General features: G+C 36.0%; 1 protein-coding gene across 3 annotated transcripts in view; it reads right to left on the reverse strand.

Moving 5' to 3' along the window:
- diaph3 (diaphanous-related formin 3) overlaps positions 1-24541 on the reverse strand; it is a 339063-nt gene that overhangs the window by 182621 nt on the left and 131901 nt on the right. For all 3 annotated transcript variants that reach the window (XM_084101805.1, XM_084101803.1, XM_084101804.1), the window contains 10 exons: positions 21081-21217; positions 20279-20384; positions 12716-12826; positions 11863-11981; positions 11321-11437; positions 8797-8915; positions 8649-8713; positions 7317-7421; positions 2914-3174; positions 1260-1374 (listed from right to left, as the gene is read on the reverse strand). In XM_084101805.1, coding sequence (XP_083957931.1) covers positions 1260-1374; positions 2914-3174; positions 7317-7421; positions 8649-8713; positions 8797-8915; positions 11321-11437; positions 11863-11981; positions 12716-12826; positions 20279-20384; positions 21081-21217 — 1255 coding nt within the window. The remainder of the gene's footprint in view (positions 1-1259; positions 1375-2913; positions 3175-7316; positions 7422-8648; positions 8714-8796; positions 8916-11320; positions 11438-11862; positions 11982-12715; positions 12827-20278; positions 20385-21080; positions 21218-24541) is intronic.

The following is a 24541-nucleotide window of genomic DNA, read 5'->3' on the forward strand; positions in this document are numbered from 1 at the left end:
CTAAAAATGTGTATAAAAAACACAGAAAAGACTAGTTGCCAATAGGGCTGTGTGATATAGCTAAAAAAATGTATCACAATATAATGTTTCATATCGTTCGGTATCGATAATTGACATTATTAATATGACATTTTTTATAACCTTTTTTTTTTTTAAAGACAAGTAGAAACGTCTGAATTTAAACCACTGTTTTTTTATTTATTTATCCACATTATTAGGGCAAACAACAAATTATATTAGTTTTAGCAGTCAAAAACAAAAATATCTTCTTTATATCTTATATAAAGATAAAAAAGTGGAAAATGGCAGAGAAATTTCCTTGATTTAAATATATTTAAATCAAGGAAATTTCTCTGCCATTTTCCTTCTTTTTTTTTCATTAAAAGAACAAATATTTTAAATAAGCCAAGTGTGAGTTTTCCTACATCTTGAAACTTTTAGTTTTATAAATGATGGTAATTTTGATGAACAAATTATGTTCTGGTCATAACATTAAAAATAACATTTAAATATGATAATATTTTAGTTTTGAAGTGCTGGAAAAACATGTGAGACGCACTTAGAGCATTTTACTATTCCTGCCAAACTTCCATGGTTACAGTTAGTGTTACTATACTAAATCCATGGTGAATGTTGCTGATTTGTGGACTATAACTATAACTAGTTCATTCATGGCACAATGTTTCTCTTAGTTTCCACGTCAGCGCTGTTTAATCTGTTAACAACGGAGAAATTTGAATGCTCCTCACTAGATCTCGCAGCGATGTTATTACTTCAGTGGCGAATTCAAATGCTCAAATGCCTACTTTACTGGATCTCTTAGCGCTGTGTAGTAACAGTGTCGCTTGATCAAGATCGTCTTGCGCTGCACTAGTGTCAACTGATAAAGGTCCGTGAAACACAAAATAATGAGTAGCGCAGTTTCGTTCCGCTTTCATTATGTTGCCATTTGATGTTGGGCAATGTTGTGGTGGTCACGCCAGTGATGCGTGCGCATTTTAATGAAAATATCGAGTGCTAAATACCAATACCGTTTTATAGAACACGCTTTATTTGCAAATGTTTTATGCGATATTCCAATATTGTGCAAAAGTAAAATCCCCAACTTTGGATGGAAACATGGCAACTGTGGCTAGGCAGAGTTTCCAAAAAAACAAAACAAAGCGTTTAAATTATTTATTATGCTAACACAGCGCAGTATTTATGCAGTGCATCAGGTTTATTTGCAGAACTACAAAGAAACATTAACATTGACTGACCGGCTCGCTGTGTGCCGAAGGTAACGGCCAGCCTGGTAAGCAGGTCCTCGTTCTCGTAACGATCCTCTTTGGCGATGACCCAAAAACAACTCTCGGACATCTCCTGGGGTGAGATCTAAACAGACACAGAAAGCAAAAAAACTAAAAAAAAAAAAAAAAAAATCATAGCCTGACATCATGGCACATCAAGTTAGGTCAAGTTAGGTGCTGGAGTTGCTAGGAAACGTGATGCATCTAAACAGTGAGGTGGATTTATGAAAAAGTAAAGAGGAAACCTATTCAAATATTCATATCGTGTTCTATCGCAGGTCTTTATTTTGTTCTCCTACATGTCAGTGTGTGTGACAGCTGAATGCAGCCCTGGAGAGGCTTATTCTCAGTCTTCTCAGTACATGAAAACACAGGGCGATCTCCAGTCAGACATCACCACACACGGGCCACACAAACACATGCCTAAAACACCCATGAAGCACTGCAATGAAGGAACACAAACTGGAGATCATCATTTAGAGGGGGGGGAACCAAAAACAAAAAAACGAAGAAGAAAATTAGGATGAAAAAGAAGAGAGAAGGAATGGAGAGGAAAATAAATGGTAAAAATAATATGGATGAAAGAAAGAAAGAAAGAAAGAAAGAAAGAAAGAAAGAAAGAAAGAAAGAAAGAAAGAAAGAAAGAAAGAAAGAATTCTACTTCTGTATTGTGGTGATTTTGTAAAAAACGGAAATTAAGACTACAAACAATGTCTTCAGTAGTGTTCAAATATCTAATCTGGAGGTGTGAAAGGAAGCCATAGTAACACTTGGGAGAGAAGAGCATTGTGGGATGATCAGTTTAAAGGAGTCTTCTTGTTAACATAAAGACTCAAAGGGTAATCGATGAGACTAGCTGCGCTAATGAACAGACCTCACACTCCTGCCAAATACCTGAGCCAATAACAGCTCTTCAAATCTGCTCCATGAGGACATGTTCAAAGAAATCAAACAATCAGGAACGGACAGAACATGAGCCTGAAGAGTAGCCTCTCAGTGGAAGCGATTAACCCACGTTTCCAACTGCGAGCGTGATTAAGCGAACATGCAATGCTATGTTCAGCCCCTTTGACGGCATGGGGTGGCATGTTTCCCATGATGCACCAGCTGCCTCGTCTTTGACTTTCTAAGCTGCAAAGCTCATGTTAATGAGTGATAAAAGTCTTGGGTCAGGAGCCATGAATATTGTATGGCGTCGGTTTCTCAAGCAGCTGTTTAAAAAAGCATATTTGTGTCCGCCTAATGGCTAATTACAAACAGGTTTCGGATGAGATGAAGCATATGGCGGATTTTTTTAAAACATCTGTATGACAGTGGCAAAAAGGACAGAGATTAAATATTAATCGTAATGTTATAAACTAACACAACTCAAGACATCGTATCGCAACATCTGCCGAGAAACAAGAGCAGGAATCCGCACAGTAAAGTGTGATCCTTCACAGCAGAGAAACATTTCCTTTAATGATGCTTGGCAGCAAACAGAAGAAGTTTTCTTTGGTTACTTCGCAAACATCTGTCTTTTCTGCTGTTGCTGCTTGAGCACCAAAGGAGGATTCTGTCCCGCAAGGGTTTGAGTGAAGTTAAAGACTAAAAAAAAGTAGTTTATGGTACTTTTTTTTTTTACCTTGGACCAATTGAGGCGCTTCATGGAAGTATCGGGTTTGAATTCTTTCTTGGGTTTCAGGCCGAAAGGCAGCACGTGTTGGATTGAGTAGGATGTCAGCGCACCCAGTCCCAGAGGAGGAGGAGGGGGTGGAGGCGGTGGAGGTGGTGGAGGTGGAGGGGGTGGCAGAGCTGCAGCCCCAGGAACAGGTGGAGGAGGAGGTGGAGCAGGGGGGAATGAGGAAGAGGCAGTTGAATACAAGACCACTGGAACGGCTCCGAACTGTGAAAACAGAAAACAAAAAGGTAGGAAAGAGGAGAAACATGCCTCATATTAATTCAGTTCCTGTTTCTAAAACAACTTTAAAACTTAAAGGTCCCGTATTATGCCCCTTTTCACAAGATGTAAAATAAGTCTCTGATGTCCCCAGAGTGTGTATGTGAAGTTTCAGCTCAAAATACCCAACAGATCATTTTTTACAGCATGTTTAAATTGTCATTTTTTGGGGCTCAGAAAAACGAGCTGTTTTAGTGTGTGCCCTTTAAATGCAAATAAGCTGCTGCTGCACGACACAGGGGGCGGAGCCTCACAAGCTCGCGCTCAGTCTCTCAGGACAATTTAATCTCACGGAATGATGATAATATCAGAAACTCTCAGTAACGGTGTTCATTTCGAGTCGGACAATAATGCCTACAGAGTCAGAGTGCTGTATAGAGATGGAACAGGTATAGTTTAGTAGTTTAATTACGGTTATTATAACGTATTTGTCATCTGCTTGTATGTATCCATTATTTATTAATAGCCTACAAGTCTGCTGTTTCGGACCAGGGCCGAATGATGATCAAACATATACTGATGAGTTTAATAAAGTTTATTGTACATCACACAAAAGATGAAGCGTCAGTTTTACTTCAGAAAATCACCGTAAGAGCTGAGTAAACACAGTAAGTTATAAGAAGTGCGCAAGTACATAAACGTAGAGTTGAGGGAGCATTCCTGTGGGCGGAGGTTAGTCAAAAAACTGTTCTACTGACGTCATTAAAGAAGGAAGTAGAGGGATGTAGTCCAAACGGGCCGTTCGATGTAGGCGACTTCTGTTAAATAAAATATCTCGCTTGGCATTGAACTTTGAGCTTTATAATTTTACAGATATTATTTATACTCTAACAACAATATTACACACTAACTAAAGTTTGAAAAATGGGATCACGAAGAACGGGACCTTTAAAAATGTGGGGTCAGTAAGATTTATGTTTTTGAAAGAAGTCTCGTATGCTCACAGAGGCTGCATTTATTTGTTGAAAAATACAGTTAAAACAGTAATATTGTGAAATATTACAATTCAATACAATTGTTTTCTATTTTAATATATTTTAAAATGTAAATTATTAATGGAAATGCTGAATATTCAGCAGCCATTACTATGTCACATTAATGCTCAGAAATAATTCTAATGTTGATTTGGTGCTCAAGAAACATTCTTCTTATTATTAAATGTTAGTCAAAAAAGTTATTAATTTTGATGAATCGAAAGTAAAAAAAAAAAAAAAGTAAAAAAAACAGCATTTATTTAGCATTCTGAATAAAAGTATTAATTTATTTCCACACAAAAAAAAACTCTTAATGACCCCAAACTTTTGAAGACAATTTACAATAAGGTTCAAATTCAGTTCAAGAAGTTAATGCATTAAGTATTATGAAGTAGAAATTAAAAAATATTTTACAGCATTTATTAATATAAATGGAAATTTCTACATATGCTAATACACATTTCAAGTTGTATAAATTAACAAATTACCCCATTAATTAACCATGCAAAATAGTACAGTTATAAATTAACATTAAAATAGTTAATTCAAGATACATAAAATATATGTAAATAAATGTAACTAACCATGAAGAGCAACCCATTCAGAATAAATGAAATGAAAAGAAAATAGAACACAAGGAGATAAAGTATGCAAAATAAAAAAAAAGTGAAAAGAAAGCCGTAATGAAGACAAAAAGAGTCAAGATGATTTATGCATAAAATTTTAGCCCTATGCTAATGCTGCCGTGCAAAGGCAAAAGACTGTAACTTCGTTTTTGGTCGAAAATGAGTTCGTTATTTATATTTTTGCCACATTCAAGACAATAAGAAAATAATGAGTTGTCTTAACAGTAACTTCCAAAAGCCCATGAGAAACCAAGGCAGAACACCATAACACCAGTTACCGCTCTTTGGCTTTGTTTTGGAACGCTCAAATTGAGTTACGGTGCTCTGCCTTTGTTTAGCCGCTGGTCAATATGAAGTTACTGTGCCGGTGTTCTATCAAATAATGCTACCTATCCGATTGTACGGTTATCTGCCTTTGTTTTACTGTCCATTAAAATTAAAATTACGGTGTAGCCTGTGTACTTTGTACAGCTGCCATCAGTCCCTCTAACTTCTGATGTTCTCAGAGCATTGTCCTGCACAAATGCGGTCAGAACATTTAGTATGGATTGTAAAGGATCATGCAGAGTTGACACATGTTGACAAAAATGTTACACATGCTAGTAGCAGATGAATACAACAAAGAACTAAATCCCCGCCTCACCCAGTTCGGGTACCGGACCTGGTTGAAACACTCATGCATCTAGCTGGCAGAGTGCCAAAACTTCGCCGGCGCCTTCAGCACTGCCCTAAACACGGTCGAACCAACGCTGGACTAATATATCTATGGAGATATTTTGTCATGTCAAATGTATTAATAATGCCATCAGAATGCAACCAAAGCACAGGATAGCAATAAGTAGATGGCTATAAATAATTGTAAATCATACAAAATAAATGCCATGATCACTAGATTTTATACAGGTGTTACTATAATGATTTTGTTAATGGTGATCAGCAACCAAATAATGATAATGTGGAAGTTACTGCCTTTTGCCTTGGCATGATTTCTCACTTTTTGCTGACAATACAAAGGCAGAGTACAGTAACTTAAATAGTGGTCAAAAGTCAAGTTTGAGCTCAAGATTTTTTTATGTACATCATTTTCATTACTAAAACATCTATTTGCCAGATTTCCAGTGTCCTACCTATAATTAATTTGGCGGGACAACTAAAAATCTTTAAAGTCATTTTTCTCAGTTCCATACTCTAGCGAGTCTTTTGCCTTTGTAGGGCAGAATATATAGACCATTTACGTGTCTCAAAGCAGGTTTGAATCCTGCTGGCTACAGTAGCAATGTACTTCTTGGTGGTGGAGTGATGTAGTGGTTAAGATTCAGGGTAAGTAAAGAGAAAGTTTCCTGATCACTGCCAGAATCCATCACCAATTGCATGACTGAGCAAGGTCCTCAAACCCTATGTAACTTCAGAGTGATCATCACTGCAATAAGTTCATGGCATTATCATGGCGATATCAGATAAAAATTGAGGAAGCAAAAAAAATAAAAGATCCTTTGAGTTGTAACGTATCATTTATGTACAACAGAGACTTACAGTACCTGTCCTTCCAGATTTACTCAGATAAGTAAATATAAAAGATTAATAAGACCATAACCCTTTCCTTGATAAAAACACCTCAAACCCCTATCAAACATTCAGAGAAAACAAGTACAATACATTACTCTAGTGTATTCACTCCATTCATTCTGAATGGCAAACAGCTGCAAGGGTGTGGGGAGGGGATTTATTGAACAAGTAGGTGTGCTCTAATTCAAACTGCACGCACACCGGCCTCCAGATAATTCACAGGCTAAGAGTCAGCATGACTGACGCTCCTGCATATGTGGAGAATTGACTGGGTGATTACGTTTTGCGTTGCTGCAAACGATCGCACCCCAAAGAGATGGATCAGCTTAACTGCCTGCACTCCAAACTTTCACTTCGCTCATTGGCCACCATCATTTAAGAATTGATCCGCTCTATCGACGATAGCCCGTTGAGCCAAAAAGCAATTGATCAAACAAACTGTTCAGTTGATGCCCTATTTGTCATGTCAATGGGAGGGGTTTGCACGTCCATAAAAAACGAAGAGTCTCGAGTCTTGAGTCGAGGACAGAATGGAGGAGAGGAGTACAGACACAAAGCAAGGAGAGCTAGAAAGTGAGAAAAAAAAAAAAAAACAGAGAGAAACTGCCATATGCAACAGATGTGCCGTATTGCTTGTGTGGATCTAAACAATCCACTGGCCAGGGGCACAAGGTTTCAAATTTACCCCCGCATATAATTTATTGTAGCATTGCCATCTACCAAAGGAACCTGTTGCAAATTAGCCTTCCAGTTGGTCTGAACAACAACTGAATCAGAGTCAGTTTCACATTATCCCCATGAAAATGCTGAATATTTCTTGAGTGCTTGTTTTTTACAAAAGAGTTAAAGAAAGAGTGCAGCAATGCCATCAAAACCAGTGACAGAAATTAGCCAAAACAAAGAGAAAGAAAAGCATGGATACCTGGTTTCTATAGGCCTGAAGTTCAGCTTCCAGCTCATTGATCTTCTCCTCTCTCTTCAACATCTGGGCTTGAGCTTCCTGTCTTCCCAAGAACTCCTCATCAAACTGGAGAGCAAAACCATATCAGCAGATGACAAAAAAAAAACAAAAAAAAATTCATCAAAACAGTTCTCAAAGATGTTTGAGTACTGCTCAGTTGTGTTCTTCTGTTAGAATTATGTACTAAGGCTGAGAACTAATTACTGAAATGAAAGATATTTACACTACAATGAAACAAATACAAAACATAGCAAATTTAATTAAGGGTTTATCCAAAAAGTTCTGTCAGAGGATTTGCACTGAGAAATAAAGATCAATCTTTAAACTGCTTTACCATGCAAAGAGAGCTAAAATTCGTTAGAGGGTCTTGAGGAATACATATTCTATAAGCTATATAATCAGGTTAGTTTAGGCTTACACATTGCTTAGTAGTGGATGCTAAAAAGATCAATAGAATCACCGACAGAAAAACAAGCAAATCGGCTGAATTATTACACTACAATTCAAAAGTTTGGGTTCAGTAAATAAATAAATATTTTAACATTGTTACAAGAGATCATATTTTAAACAATTGCTGTTCATTTAAACTTTCTATTCATCAATGAATTCTGGGGAAAAAATCAGTTTCCTCAAACATATTAAAGCACAACAGTTTTCAAAATTGGTAAGAAATCAAGCATATTTGAAGGATTTCTGAAGGATCACGTGAAACTGAAGAATGGACTTTTTACTGTATTTTCATCAAATAAATGTATTAGAGAGACTTCTTTCAAAAACTAGCGACTGTATGGTAGTGTACATATACATACCACAAAACTAAAAATTAACAACCACTTTTTATTGCACAAAACTAATCCTCACAAAAAATAGTGACAAAGGTGTTTTTGTGGCTGATTTAAAGAGGATGAATAGAGATGAAACTTTTCAGAGAGGGAAATACAGATAAGTTTGAGTTTCAATCATTTACTGGATGTGAAAGGATGTAGTTAAAATGCTGTGGTTTGGGATCTATAGATCCGTTGCCCTCGCCCACGTACATTTCGGCCAACAATTATAAAGGAATGCTCCCAACAATCAATACAGGGGCCTTTTTAATCTCAGAATACTGTTAATTACAAATGGCTGTTTGAACGATTTCAAGTAATCTCGCCGTAATTAAAGAAAGCTAAATGGTGCAGTCATGAATGGTCTTCAAAGGCCGCATACTTCATTAGAGGAGCCAAAGTGAGAAGAAAGAAATAGAAAACAAGGGAGGGGTGGAAGATAAAGAAGAAGGAAAGAAAGGGCACTTGCCTTTTGAGCTAACTCTGAGGCCCTCTGTTCAAACTCCTCAGTCCTGGCTTTATCCACACACACCTCTGCAGTGAAATGAAGGAAAGGTTAACCATTTCAGTTTGTAAAAAACAAATTAACCAGCTCATATGTGAGAGCATAAACACACCTAACAGGTGGCTGAAGTCTACATCCAGACGTTTGCGGTATGTGAAATCAGGATCTGTGCCACTACGATGGAGGACAATTTGAGACACACACTCTTCTATGATCTTAAAATACTGAGGCCTAGAGGACAGAGAACAAGAGAGAATAAGACAGAGCGAAGAGGGAGGAAAAATCAATGCATTATATTATCTTTTGGGGAATATGGTACCATTGACTCGTGCAAAAAATGAGAAAAAAATGTTAAATTAACTCTGAATCCTCTGACAGTAGCGATACTGGCTTATACAAGCTATTAACTGATGCAATGAAAATGACTGAGTCCTTTAAATCTGTGATGCTGCTCGACACTCATATAAAACAGAAAGAGAGATATAAAATGGAGAGGGATATGGAGAGAGACAAAAAAAAGTGAAAAGGGATGGCGTATGCAATACTGTATAGAGTGAACTAACTGTGCCATCAAGCAAAGGATGTCCTTAACTTCACACCTGCTCTTTTGCTTCCCTATTCCCAACACTATAATATAAGCTTGTCATATGCATATCTATATATATTTTTTTATTTATAGAACAGAAGTGATATTGGCCTGCATATTATAAACGGAGCTGACGTTTAATAAATTTAGCCTTTGTGACTGAATACGACCTAGACTAAAAAGAGTAAAATTAGCAGAGCTTTCGAGTGGAAATAATTAGGATCAATCAGTTTATTTGATCATAGGTGATCATTTGACCTTTTACAGTCATCATTTCTACGAGGTACTCTGAAGTCGGTGCCATATAATAATGATTAAAATTAGACACCAAAAGATTGTCTAAAATTAAATTATAATCAATTATAATCAAAATCAGTCTCATTATTCTAGTGCCATTAATCATGTTCACTAATTGATATGTTTGAAAATGGAACAAATAAAGTACCTAAATCAACCTCATATTTGAAATCTCAAATATTCTAATATGGTTTACATAAATTCAGATTATAAAATTCAGATGACTGTATTCTCAGTTTTAGATTGAGTCAGCATTAAAGGCACATAAATCCACATTCCCATAGGGAATAACTGACCATAAATAGAAAACATAAGCAATGTGTGGTCAATGAACGTTCTTTTTCATAGTGACTTCAGAAAGAGCAAAACAACCACTTGAACGGCACAATTGGCATGTGAATGCGTGTATATTAATGAACAAGGTATACATTGCCTATTTGCTGTGTTTTTTAAAACCAAGTTATATATCCTGTATTCTACATATTAGAAGCCTCTCTTTTGATCAAGACCAGGTTTAACACACCCCCAGCTGTGAGCTCGAAGACATGAAAACACTCTTTGAGCAGACGCCACAGATGAAAAGAGAGAGAGAAAGAGAGAGGGAGGGATATAGGGAAGGGGAACAGTAATGTGGGCATGTGAGATGAGAGGAAGATGAAAGCAGGTTCATTCTCTTTGTTAGACACTGTCATTGGATAGTTTGGGGGTAAGAGACCAGCAGGGTGTGTGTGGACTGCCTGTGTAGAATAAGCAACATTCATGGACAGAATTTAGAGAGAAATGTTCATGAGGAGAGAAGAGCTTACTTTGAGGACTGGGACCGTTTAATAATAATTGACCAATTCACCAGCAGTACTCGAAAAGACAACACAGCAAATTTATGTTTATTTGGTCAGGATGTGTGTTTAGAAACAAGTTCTCCAGGATACTTATATTTGCAAGATTAACTGCAGGACAGAAAACAAAACAAAAAAATCACCAGGTCCACCCTCCAAGTAGGCCTATGTGTATGTAGATGGATAGATGGATAGAGAGAGAGACGGACAGACAGATAGATATTTGCATCAGCTGCAGAATGAGTGCTGCTTTTCTCCAGTACCGCCACTCAGCAGATGGTCTCTATCTCTACACCTCTATTTCCATTTGCACTTCTCTTTTCTGTCAAAGCTGTTATTCTAAAAACAATATACAGCTCACTGGCTAAAGATCTTGAAAAGCTGTTCTCCAAAACACAACACACTGAGTCATTAGTGAGACCTTTACTGCCATGAAGATGTATGCTGTTGCATCACTGGCACTAATTAGACAGAAATCAATAAAAACCTCAGACTAGGTTTGAAAGGGAAGAGCGGCAGCATTTTCATAAAAATTGAATATTAATATAAGTTGAATATAACGTGACTGTAAGTGCCGGAGTTGGTTTTGAAAGACATTGTCTTTTTTTCACAGGTTTATGAAAGGTCTTGTGCGTCCAATACTATTTAACAGTTCAAACACACCAACTCATTCATTAATATTATTCCAAAATATTATTCATCAATTAGTAATAATAAATGCAAAATGAACAAAATCAAAGAAATAGAAGAATGGGAATGAAGTAGTAACTGAATAAAATGTTTAACATGTCAATATTCACTTTTTTTTTTTTTTTTCTTTGCCTAAATTACATAGCCATTTCTTGGGTATTTTTCATTCACCATCTAGTCAGCTCAATAAAAACAAATACATAAATACATAAACAAGCACTCCTCACCGTGTGAAATAGTCATTCCTGACCAGCAGCAGGTGCTGCAGTATGGAAAGAAAATGGCTCTCAGCGCTTGTGTCCTTCACAGAACAATATAACACATTAAAGACATCTCCAATATCAGTACACACTGTGTTAAGGAGAACTCAAGCTCTGCCACTGGTAAAATAAAGGGAACAAATGGAAAACCACAGAAAAAGAGAACGTACAAACTCTCTTATAAATAATGTAGACACGAAGACAGAGCAAAGACTTATCTTGTAGCCTTGTCAAAGCATGAGACTTGTAAAACACTAATGAAAGCAAATGAATAAGGGAGATTTATGGTTTTGATTAAATCTAAGAAAACATCAATGTAATCAGTGCATGGTTTGCAATGATATTATTACATGGCCACCATAATATTGTTGGAGGTCCTCTAAGGATCAAAGAATGAGTGGGAGAAAGAAAGAGAAGACGACACAGGAGAGGGAGTGTTTTCTGAGGAGCGTTTAAGTGTGGACAGAATATCAAATGAAATTGTATGCATCTCAGCATCAGAAGGATATTCCAGTTCACTCCGGATGTCCTCCAGGCGATGGGAGAACTCAATCATGTCCTCCTCCTTGTGCTCCTCAAAGACCTTCAGCTGAATATCCAGAGCATCGTTTTTTACAGTGTTCAGGCTCTACACCGAGGGAAGGGCAAGGGTAAACAAAGAAAAGAGCAAATTAAATGGGTCATGCAATAGAAAACTTTCATACGTGAAGAGGTTAGCCAATCAGAACAGAGGTCAACTACATATAGAAGTCCTACAGATATGGAAGCAAAACAGCAGGTGTAATTCTAAGTAAACAGCAAGAATGAGGGAAAAAATCATGGCAAAAATTATTCAACTGCTTTTGTTGCAAGAAAACGTGTCTAACATTTTAAGTGGACATTCAGGGGAAAATGTGGAATATGGCCACTTTAAGAGGGAAAAAAAGAGAAACACTGACAAAACACAATTTCCAAAAATGTGTATTTAGAGAAAAAAAATAATAATAATTTTGCTTTCATTCCATCTCTTATTCTCTACTCTCATTTCTGAGGCAGCTTCTGTTTTGAATAATAAATAAGACATGCGTGAGGCATTAATCTATCTCACTCGCACACTCTCTGGCTTTCATTTCACACACTTCTCTCCTGTTTTGTTCAGGCAGTTTTCAGTTGTTTGTTGATATAACATAACCACATTCAGAATGCCAAGAGGAGACAGACCGAGAGAAAGAGACCAATCCAATCCTGGCTGTAGCTATTGATTCAGCAGAGCGACCTCTCCTTCAGGCCTCATAAATTATTCGTAGACCCATTTTACAATATTTCACTCAAGTGGACAACTCATTTAAATATTAATACACAGACAGTGGTGGAGCCGCTTACCGGCAGGATCTCTCGCAGGCCGCAGCGCATAAATTCATTTCGGATGTGCAGCCTGAAGTCCAACTCATCAGGAGACGTTACGAGGGCATTGATGAGCTGCATGCAAGCCACCTAAAGGGAAGATAACATTCAGTATGAGTATATATATATATATATGTGTGTGTGATATAAACATACATACATATATTAGGGGTGGAACGGTACATGTATTCGTATTGAACCGAAACGGTACGGGCGTCACGGTTCGGTGCATGAATATCCACGGAGAATACACGGTATAAAAATGAATAAAACTCGCGTGCAAATGAATGTAATGTAATGCGGAACTACTGTTAGATACGTGGATTCTTAGGGACACCTAATCTGTAGCTCCGCCTTAGCTCTGAAGCTCCGAGGCTATAATGAACAGGCTGCGATGTCAAGAATGCAATGCTGGAATATGTTGTGTGTGTACGTGCCAACCCATTTAAAAACAGTCTGTCGGTGCTGTCTTTTGGACATTCATCATATTGCATTGGTTTTCATTTCTTGTCCTCAAACAGAGCACTAATCTGTTTGTTTACACATTCTACATTGATTAAAAAAGAAAATCAAATGTGTTTTTAATGGTAGTATTATTGGTAACACTTTACAATAAGGTTCATTAGTTAACTACATTAGTTAACATTAACTAATAATGAACTGCACTTATACAGCATTTGTTCATCTTTGTTAATGTTAATTTCAACATTTACTAATACTTTATTAAAATCTTGTTAACATTAGGTAATGCACTGTGAACTAACATGAACAAACAATGAACAGCTTTATTTTCATTAACTAACATTAACAAAGATTAACAAAAACAGTAGTAAATGTATTGCTCATTGTTAGTTCATGTTAGTTAATACATTTACTAATGTTTTATAAAGGAACCTTATTGTAAAGTGTTACCGTATTATTTTGTACAGAAATAAATTATTTATAATTAAGATGAGAATAAAGTTAGTGTTAATTAAAATTTTAAGGAAAACAAATATATTGATCTGAAATATAGCAAAATAATTTTAAATTCATTCAGGTAGGCCTACAATTACCAAACATTTCTCAAGGTCTTTTTGTCTTTTTATTAATTTAATTAATAAACTAATTATATAAAACTATCGTCAATGCACTACAAATAAACTGGTCCTATGCCTTTACTTTATTAATAAAACTACAAAACTAAAAAATACTAAGAACTAAAAAATACAAGGCTTATGATATTTATTTTCCTTTGGTGGTACAGCCTGAGACATGCACAATAATAAATAAAAAAAAATGCCTTCTGCATTTTTGTTTTGCTTTTCCCTCCATTGTACCGAACCGAGGTATGAACGAATATATATATATATAATAAAAAAGTAAAAACAGCACAGTTAACAGTTGTGATATTAAGCCTTTATTAATTAGTTCATTAGTTTATCACTAATTCACATGGCTTAGTTTAAAAACAAAGCATCATGATCTTAAATGTTTCACTGAAGCAGAAGACAGCTTGTTTGTAGAGGAATGTATATGAGACTGCAGTTTGGACTTGTTGCAGAGCATCACTGCGGTTTATGACTCTCACAGAGCTCTCAGCCAACAAAGGATTCCATCACCTCAGTCAAAATCTACTATTCATTTCCTCAAGCAACACAGATCATCAATTATTGATCAGCCTTCTTCGCAACACCCTAAATCACACGTGTGTGAGGAAATGTTTAGTTAAAAGGCACTGGTGCATTCAGGGGACCGAGGCATATTGAACAGACAGTGAATTGTCTGTATGGCCCTGTGTGTCTGTGCCTCCAGTTCACATAATGTCTGCTGATAAAATAATTGATTATTACACAAACCACACTGATTCCACATTATTTATAGTGGTGAGTCTCAACCGAACAGGTTGTGATGGCACAGGGCTGGTACAATTTTATTTATTTATTTTTTTATATTTATTTTTATTTAGTTACCAGGGACATTGCACATTAATAAACATTGCTGTAAATGTGCCAGAATTAGCCAAAGGCAAGTTATACATCAACCTAAGACAAAATATATGGTTAAATACACACTAGTTAAAATTGAAATAAAATACATAACACAATCCATAAATAATAGCAATAAAAATAAAACAAACAAACAAACAAACATAAAAGTACAATGACAAGGAGAAATAGTATCGATGACAGAAGCAATAGCAGAAGAGCCGACAGTTATAGAGTTCTAATGTTGACAAAGCTGTGTGCTAATTAACCATTTCTTTAAATGGAATCTGAATCATGTATCTAGTTCTCTTATAGTTGTTGGAATAACGTTCCATTGTCGTGCAGCTTTAACAGACAAAGCAGATTGAGTAAAATGACTATGCCTGAGTTGAATAATACAATCTCCTCTTAATGCACCTCTTGTGGAACGATACGCAGTTATTCTAATACTAACAAACTGACTAAGAGGGGAAGAAGTCAACCCATTTTAATCTTATACATGAGACATACATTTGCATATATAATCAATCTCCCAGCTCAGCAGATTATATTTTTCTAATATTGAACAGTGATGAAAATGTACCAGTTTCTTATAAAGAATTTGTGTATGTTTGTATAAAGACTAATGGTTTTAGAGTCTCTAAGCTTGCCTGAACCCAAGTTGTTAAACAGTAAATAATGTGAGAAATAACAGTAGAATGCATATACATCTTAGCTGCCTCTGACACAATCTCGAGTAAACCTAAAATTAGAAAGATTAAACTTCACTTGCTTACAAACCTTGTTAACCTGAACTTTAAATATAAGTTTAGAATCAATCAGTATGCCAAGGTATTTATATTGAGAAACAATCTGCAGCCTCACCCCTAACACAAACATAGCACAAACATACTGTAACATCTCTTCACTGATACTATTTGACTGTTTTAGACACATTTATAATCCACATTTTTAAGGTTGGGTAAAAAAAAATGTATTCTTCGAATTGTCACAACTCAACTGTCACAAATTAAACTGGTGACTCTTATGAACGAGTTATTTTCAGTAAAACATACTGCACAACAGGTATAGTAGTATAGTATAGTACAGGGGTATTAAATTAAAGTTCCAAGAGGTCCGGTCTCTATATTTCCTTCCCAGCGGAGGACAAAATTATAATAGTACTACGGCTGCCCCGATGGAAATGTATAACTGTGTTGTCCGGACATCCGCTGGGAAAGAACTTTAGAGATCGGACCTCTTGGAACTTTAATTGAATACCCCCCTGGACTATACCATACTGGTCATGTTGTATGATTTGGACTTAATGAAAAGAACTTGTTCATAACATTCACCAGTTCAATAGAGTTGTGACAAATCGAAGAATCAATATTTTTACCCAGCCTTAAAAATAGCAGGAAACATTTCAAATCTTAATCCTAAGGGTCAAAACACGATAATGATGATGATAAATAAAAATGATGACATTGCATAATTCAGTTAGTTCATTCATCAATGATTCAAACGGTAACTCCAGAGTTTGGGTCTTTTGAGTGATACACTAAATAAGTATGCTCACAAGAGTAATTGTTTGTAAATCAGACTATACTGGTTGGCTGTAAGATTTTGATTCACTACAAAGAACTAGTTCATAAAAGAATCTATATTTTTACCCCTGCATCCAAAGAACTGTAGAAAATATTTCTAATTCTAAACTCGAAAGTTCCAAACACAAGAATAAAATTTAGTTGGGTAAGGTAAATTGATGATATTTTTAAAATAGAAAAAATATATAGCTTTTAAGATCTGCTTGGACAGTCTACATAAGCAGAAAATTTTGATTTAGAAGACGACGATATTGTATTATCCATATTTGTGTGGCTCAGCGGTTGAACTGTGGGAGAAATATCAGCAAAGTTGAGAACAAAAGACACTTGAGATGAGGGAAAAGAAAAACATAAGCCATTAATAACTTTACCATCTTCTTAATCTGCTTACTTCACATGCCTGGTGAGAGATGGGAGTGGTGAGAGGACAGGATGAGGAGAGAAAGAGAAAATCTATTCCTGTGAGAATCACTCACCCTCCATTAGCTCAGGGTAATACAGTGCTAAAAGAAATATCTACTAGACGTAGACATGAAAACACAAATTATGTATTGATAAAACAACATGCTGAATCATTTACTAACTCCAATGGATGAGCAGAAACATGCAAAAGGAAAATGCTTTCCTTTAAATAGTATCCTCTTGGAGCTGAGCTTAAATTCTTCAAAAATAAAGTTGTCATATGCAGTCTATGGTCAACCCTGAGTGCTCCCTGCCTCTCACTCCTACATAAACAAACTGAACTTTATGCACTTTTTCTGTGTGTGTGTCTATAAAAGCATATATTTGAAGAAACATGCCCCTAAATATATCTCAGGCAAGAAAAGGAGAGTAGAGTGAACTCACAAACTGTTCTCAGTGATAATGGTCTGTAATAAATGATTTATGTATACATTTAAAAAAAAAGATTTATAAAAGAGATCACCGCAAACTATTAGCAGAAACAATAACCAGTCAATCAATAGAACATTACTAGAGAGGCCCCTAAACACACCAGTTGGCCTTCATGGATATTAACCAGTGTGCGTGTCTTGGATATTTTTTGGCCTGTTTTTCTCCTCTCATTTAAACAATTCCTATCTAATGGAGAGTAATCGGCCAATAAGGGCCGTTTCCTGTGCGACCTGCTATTGTTGAGCATGCAATTGCTTCGTATTAACTATTCAACACTATAAAAAGCTTTTGGGCTGAAAGAGGAGAAATTAGTGAGTTGATTAATGCTAAACATAATATTTTGCTCAAGTTGCAGCACTACTAAATATGTTGCTCTCTGCAGATCACAGTAAAGCATTAAAGCACAATGACAGCATTCTGTCATTATGTCAAAAGAATATATTTTTTTAGCTGTAACATTAACTGCTGAGTAAGTGGTTTATCCTAAATGCTAGATATGAGAACGTATGTGAACACGTGCTCGCTCTATACATATTTGAAGGGAAAGCTCTGTGCCTCTTTTTCACCTCCCTCAGCTACCAATTAAACTGAAACACGGCTACTTTGATCAGCCTCAACAATGAAGCCGTGTAATTAAAGCAGCCAAACCAGTGCATGTTGTTCGGTAGGACCAGCACACTCCAGAGGAACAGGGCACTTACAATGAGTGCACACATTCTGTGACAAGAGAGCCCAGAGACAGTCAAAACTAAACATTCAGATAAGGTATAGGACACAACAAGGCATCTGCACGGTCCTTGAAAAATACACATTTTTACAGAGAGACGAGAATGACGGACGGACAGATTTTCAACTGTTGGAATACTTAAGAAAACTGTCCATTACAAGATTTGTGGTTTACAGACCCTGACTCATGGTGCACTTCTGTCTTATTTAGAGGCATAGGACTAAATATCCCTAGTCAAATTAGTAATTATTTATGGAATTATTTTAAATTTTATCAGGGATGCTTGACTAATGCCAGTTTGTTCTTTACAATGCAAATTAAGTGCTTTAACTGGCAGCACTAATCTTACAAATGTCCTGAGCCCCTAAGCATGCTGGCTAAACAAAAGGTCATGTTGATTTGTCAGAAAGGGGCAGGAAATTAAGTTAGTTTTATAACGTTTCATTTATTTAGGAACACTGAGTATCTTTACTTATATAAGCTTTTGAAATGTGTTCTTGTATAAAAGACTGGTCGTTAACAAGCACACTTGCTTATTTGTTTTCTGATCCTTTTTGGTGTAGGTAGGGTTGTGCCGGTAAACTTGACAACCATACCACCACAGTGGCTGAGTAGCACCGGCGGTGGTCCGCCAAAACAAATTTTTTGTATGTGAATGCTGTTTTACATGCGATATTTTCAAAATTCTATAATTAAATAAACTAATTTAATATTCAAAAATCGTGACTCATCCCTGCATGGAATCTCTTGTTTCTTTTCCCAAATCTTCACTCACGTCACACCCATTTTCTAAGGGGATTATAGCCTACGTTTCTTCCTTTGGTTCGCTTCTAATTAGGCCTATTATATTCGTATTCTTTGCTGTGGTAAAGTAGAAAAACGCTGTAGGACAGATAGCATATATATTTATACTTGCACGTCAAATTCTTTTTAACACAGTTCGTGCTTGTTATTAGACATGGTAAGGCACGTCAAGTTTATTTGTAAAGCGCGTTTCACACACACGGGTGATTTTAGTTTCACTTTCTCTGGTAGCGCAAAATCAAACATAGCCAAAATGTCTTGCCCTTGTGGAAGATAAAATTCGCTCTTCAGACCATTTATAACAAGTAAAAAACATGAAGATATCAGAAAAGAGATCGATTGTCTCTTTCCTGCTCATGTCCCACATCCCTCTCAAAGCGCAGAGCGGTAGCTATATGATGTGTCTTTGTGTGGAAATATAAATCGAACGTTTTTTAAATAGATTTAACTGTATTATATTATTTAAGTTACCATTATTTACTGATATTTATTTCAATGCTTTGCAGGCTTTAGTGTGTTGTTTCTTTGACGGAATTGCTCAAATAAACTTTTTTTTTTTTTTAACAACCCCCCAACCACCGCACCACTGCGCCACTGCCAGTAGTTGGTCCATTACCACCGCGGTGGTAAAAAACTGACACCGTCACAGCCCTGGGTGTAGGCCTCTATATATTTTAAAGTGTAAATTGCGTTTTAGAGGTGATTCAGGGCCTGTGACTTTGTTCTATTGAAGTCACTACCAAGCAAATAGCTGGTGCTTCATCTCAGCATGACCATTTAGCGGCCCTCAAATCTCTGAGGAAAACATTCAAAATGAAATATTATATAAAGAAAATGTATTTCCTGAGCAATGAAAAAGAAAAATCCTTTAATCAATCTTTTGTCTTGTTTTCCAATGAAAACATCCTTAAAACAAGATAGATTTAACTGCGAAAATGCATATTAAATTTTTTTATTTTTTTAAATAAATTAATTTACATTCAATTTAGTTATATATAACTAAATAGAAAAAAATGTATTTATTAATATAAAATTATATGTATGTATTTCAATAATGCTTGTACTGATTGTCAGGCTCAAGTGGAGTTTTTTGAAGGGGCAAGTGAGAGAGGAAGGCATCCAAACTTCGGCCACCAAACATTTTCAGCTGAGATTGATTATTGCTTCATTCTCATATTAAACAGCCATTTGAACAAATCGGTTGAATGAATAACTCAATGACTCACTCATTAAGACAGCCAATTGCCGCCACCTATTAGCATGTTAGTTTCGTATTTAAAAGCATCACTGGATTTCTCCAATATTTCATATTTGTGTCTGTACCAATAAATATTTTTTTCCATCACATTCACAGATCACAGTGATCCTATTTTCCTTTTCTTTAGAAAGTGGCACCAGTTCAGCCTGAAAGCATTTTCACTTTCTTTTGCATTTAGCATAGGTATAAATGTGTATATTTGGCTGAGTGTGTATTTTACCATACAAGGTCATGAGGGCATTGAAAGGGATGTATCAGCAGAAGATGAGTGAACAAGAAGGCATATGAGGAGCAGAGAATGTTTACCTGTAACTGGACGGAGCGAACACTAAGGCCTTGGACGATAGGGTTAAAGCGGGCCACCCCTCTTCCCTCTGTTGCCGTAGTGATGGCTTCAAGGACCTTCTCCAAACTTTATGGAGGAAAAAAAGTGAAAATAAGTGTCACAGCTTTGATTTGGCTTTACATTTTTTGCAGAGAGTTATGCTGGGATTGCACTTCTCACTGGTATGGAGGGCACTTTAAATGCACTTACTGCTCCTAATATACTTTTCATAAAAGACAGACACTTGCACCTTTTGATTGTTTACATGAAGCTGATATTTGAAAAAGAGTGTTTTGATGAAGTAGTCCTGATGAATCCTTTATGCATCCAAGCTAAATGTATGATCTGCTTATAATTTCAATGCAAAAAGCCCAAACAAAAAATACATAAAAAGGAAAAAGCATCTGTAAGAGTATGTACAAGGCTGTTCTAATGTATAAAAATTGGGATGCAGAATGGGAGCTAAAACAAACAGTAACTAACATACACACAACTAAATATATATTTTTTTTTAATTATGATGCCATGATGTGAAGCTCAACAAACAGCAGCCCAAAAAGCATTTGAACACACACATGAAATAAATATATGAAATAAATATTTGATAATCTATTTGAGAATACTGAGGTTAAATATTACAATGAGGACATAAAACTCTAACAGAAACTATATAATTGAATAATTAAATAATGAAATGAGGCTGAAATAAGAAAGAACAATAATTGCATCATAAAAAGATTGATTTCAACTGAAAGGCTGGAAAAAGCAAGTCGGGAGGCTTACGTATTTTCTTCTCCCACAATGCAGATTGCAGAAAGCAGTTTAACCACATCTGTCATCATGGCCGGCTGACAAGGGTCGATGGCTTGGGCCAACAGTGCCAGACTAGTCTCCTCTCCAAGGATCCGATCCAGTCCATACTGCAGACAGACAAAAGTTATGTAATTCATAACCCGGTGTAACTCAGCAATTCCTGTGATGCTATTCCGCAGTGACACTGCACCACTGCTAAATCTACAGCGTCTTAGTAAAATATCAATTCAGTGAATCTTGAAATTGAATGTAATGACTTACAAAGAATTACTGCACAAAACAGAGAGCTAAAAAGGAGAGCTAATGACTAGCCTGAACAGAGAAGTGCATGGTGGGGGAACAAAATAAAAACTAAAAACAAAACCAAAAGTAAAAAAATATATAAAATAAACTATTATTACTAAATTATTACTAAATTATTACTAAATTATTACTAAATTATTACTAATTATAAAATATTAAAGTAAAATATAATAATAAAAAACATTATTACAATAACCATATTCAACAAAAAATAAATCAAATATTATGGTTTATTATTGTAAACATTAAGCTATATAAAATATTGAGGGACACATTCAATTCAAAGTAGTAATTTTGGAGAAGAGTTTTAGTTTTAAATTAGAGGTGACTTTAAAAGTGGAGGAAATAAAGAAGGACATAACGTAGCTGCCTGTTGCTCTGTCCTTGAAGTAATGACAAAACTGCGATCAGGGATATGTTAATAGTAGCATGAAAGAGAGAGGAGGGTGAAAAAAAAAGAAAGAAATGGCAAACATAAAGGTGAATGAAGAACACAGTCACAGGACAGAAAAGCCTTGGGGGTCTAGAACGACAAGAGCGGATCGAGACCCGCAGAGAGAAGCAAGGAGTCAAAGAGGGGAGAATATCCAATATAAAACACGGGGGTTCGGTTAATGACGACCGCAGCGCCAATACCACAGGACGAATTTCTCATTAATTCAAAACATTCTGATGTAACTTAAAAGAAGATGATATCTCCACTCTGTCAATCTTTAGGTATAAGAGATACACTTGTCTCATTGTTGAAAATGGAAAGACTAATTTTGAAATTGTGCTTATTTAGAAATGAACAAATATAAACATGGAAAGAGACAAATCAGCTGCCATCTTGCAACAACACAAAACAACTTGTGACTCAAGTTTAGCAATTTTCAAGACATGAATCATGCTGAGTGAATTCATTTCTAACTAAAAAGCTTTAGGACAGCAAATTCACCAAGTTGTGTTAATTGCTCTATAACTCATGTCAATTAATGACTCCGACTGCCATATCTCAGACTTGTTGTCATTCAGAACAGATGTTTCTGCTGGGTTTTTTTATGCAAACTTAGGTATGAAAACATCCTTCCCGCCTCAGAGGCACAGGGGAGATAACGTGCTATCACAGTGTTTACGCAGAGTAATGGATGTAAACATATTTGAGCCATTTTCTGTCTTCATTCGGTGGGAGTTGGTGACAGATGGACGGGAGCACCTGGCTGGCAGGCAACATGGGCAGAATACGTCCCATGATGCTGTGGGGCTAAAGTGAGAGGTCTGGAGCGGTGACAGGCCTCTGGGTAAATAAGGCTCTCAGCACCTGTCGGGTGATTGGGATTACACCAGACCTTCAGGGCTGAGAGGTATGTGTAGTAGGATGTCTAGTAGGATGTGTAGAACTGGGATCTCCAACAAATTAATTCCCAAAATGACTAAACAGAAATAGATGCAGTGAGCTTTTTTTTTTTGATCCTTCAGAAACAGGCCTCAGGAAAACAACAATGGCCACAACCCATTTATATTTCCTCAGTGGGTGACCATGACAGATTTCCAACTGAAACATTCACTGATGCGCTTAAGTTGCTTTGTTTCCATTTTAAATGAATGGCGTGTCAATTAGAGCTGATGACGAGACAATTGAATACAATAACAAAAAAAGAAAAAGGAAAATCAACTTCTGAAGCTCCTGATGGGTGGGGTGGGGGGGGGGGGCGGGGGGGCACTCAATTTATTCTGTAGATCAGTGGTCTCAAACTCAGTTCCTGAAGGGCCACTGCCCTGCAGAGTTTAGCTGCAACCCTAATTAAACACACCTGATCTAGCTTATCAAGCTCTTCAGGGCTACTAGAAACCAAAGCCAATTAAAGGCAAGCCTGCAACCTTTAGCCATAAAACCATAGGCAGGGAAGGAGACAAGAGGCCATTTTTTTTATAGATATCAATGAAGGAGAAGCTTCACTACGCTGAATAAACAGCTTTTGTAAGGAAATAGCTTATTTAATGAATCGTCAGCCTGTTCACTAATCTTCAACATGTTTTACACAAAACAATACTTTCGTTGGGAAATATGTCGAATTTACCTTGATAAAAACACTACTTTTTAAGAGAAGGTGGAGTAGGGAATGTCGCGACAGGTAAGACTCATTTACAGCATTACCACCAGCAAATGTGTAGTAGTAGGCGTTGTGTAATATTGAGTGATATTGTATATTGTCTAAATTAAATATCAATATCGTTTCTTTCTTTACTTTCAGATTTTAATAAGTGAATGACTATGACTGCCATGCGATGCTGATATAATGCATTTTAATAATAAAGGTAAAATGAATAATTTCATTATAAATATTGTATTATATTGTTGTTTTATAAAAAATAAATGATGTGATCTCTCTATGGCTTCCAGGTTTCAACAAATGAATTAGAATTGTGATTGTAAGACTTGAATTGCAATGATTTATGACAGCCTAATAATGATATAATGCTTTTTAATGAAAGGAGGTAAACAAAATATAAAGATTTTAATAAATAAATGTATTCTTTCTATGGTTCCAGATTTCAACAATTAAATTACAACAAAAATTTTAGTGATTAGTTTTACTATCACTGCCATGTATGCCCAATAAAGCTTTTAATGAACATATTCTAATCTAATCTTAAATGTGGTTTTATGCACACTGTAGTGCTTATATTGCTTACTCATTTCGTGATATAAGATATTGGTCATATTGCCCACAGCTATTCTATGCTTTGTTGTCTAAATAAAACACTAAAAACAAAAATAATTGTTAACATTTTAACTGAGCATTAGATTACAGATTAGATTATAACATAAAATAGTGAAAATTGGGATGCATAAATATCTAATACTGACTGATACAGATGAATAAAAAATAAATATTTCACATTTAATAATTAAAATTTTACATTTCTAATACTGATGCACTGTAAAAGCAATGCTTACTTTAAGAAAACACCATTGACGAACGCCATCATAACAAAACAGTCAGACCTGTTAGCGAGGCTGATAGATGACTGCTAACAGGTTTTCAGATAAGATCAGTTCAACTTCCCTCAAACACCATGGGATATGTTGACACCAGACAACATGTCTGTCTAACATCTGCCACATACCCAGTGAATGAACATGG

The sequence above is a fragment of the Abramis brama genome, assembly GCF_963993115.1.
Source record: "Abramis brama genome assembly, chromosome: 23".
Lineage (NCBI taxonomy): Eukaryota > Metazoa > Chordata > Actinopteri > Cypriniformes > Leuciscidae > Abramis > Abramis brama.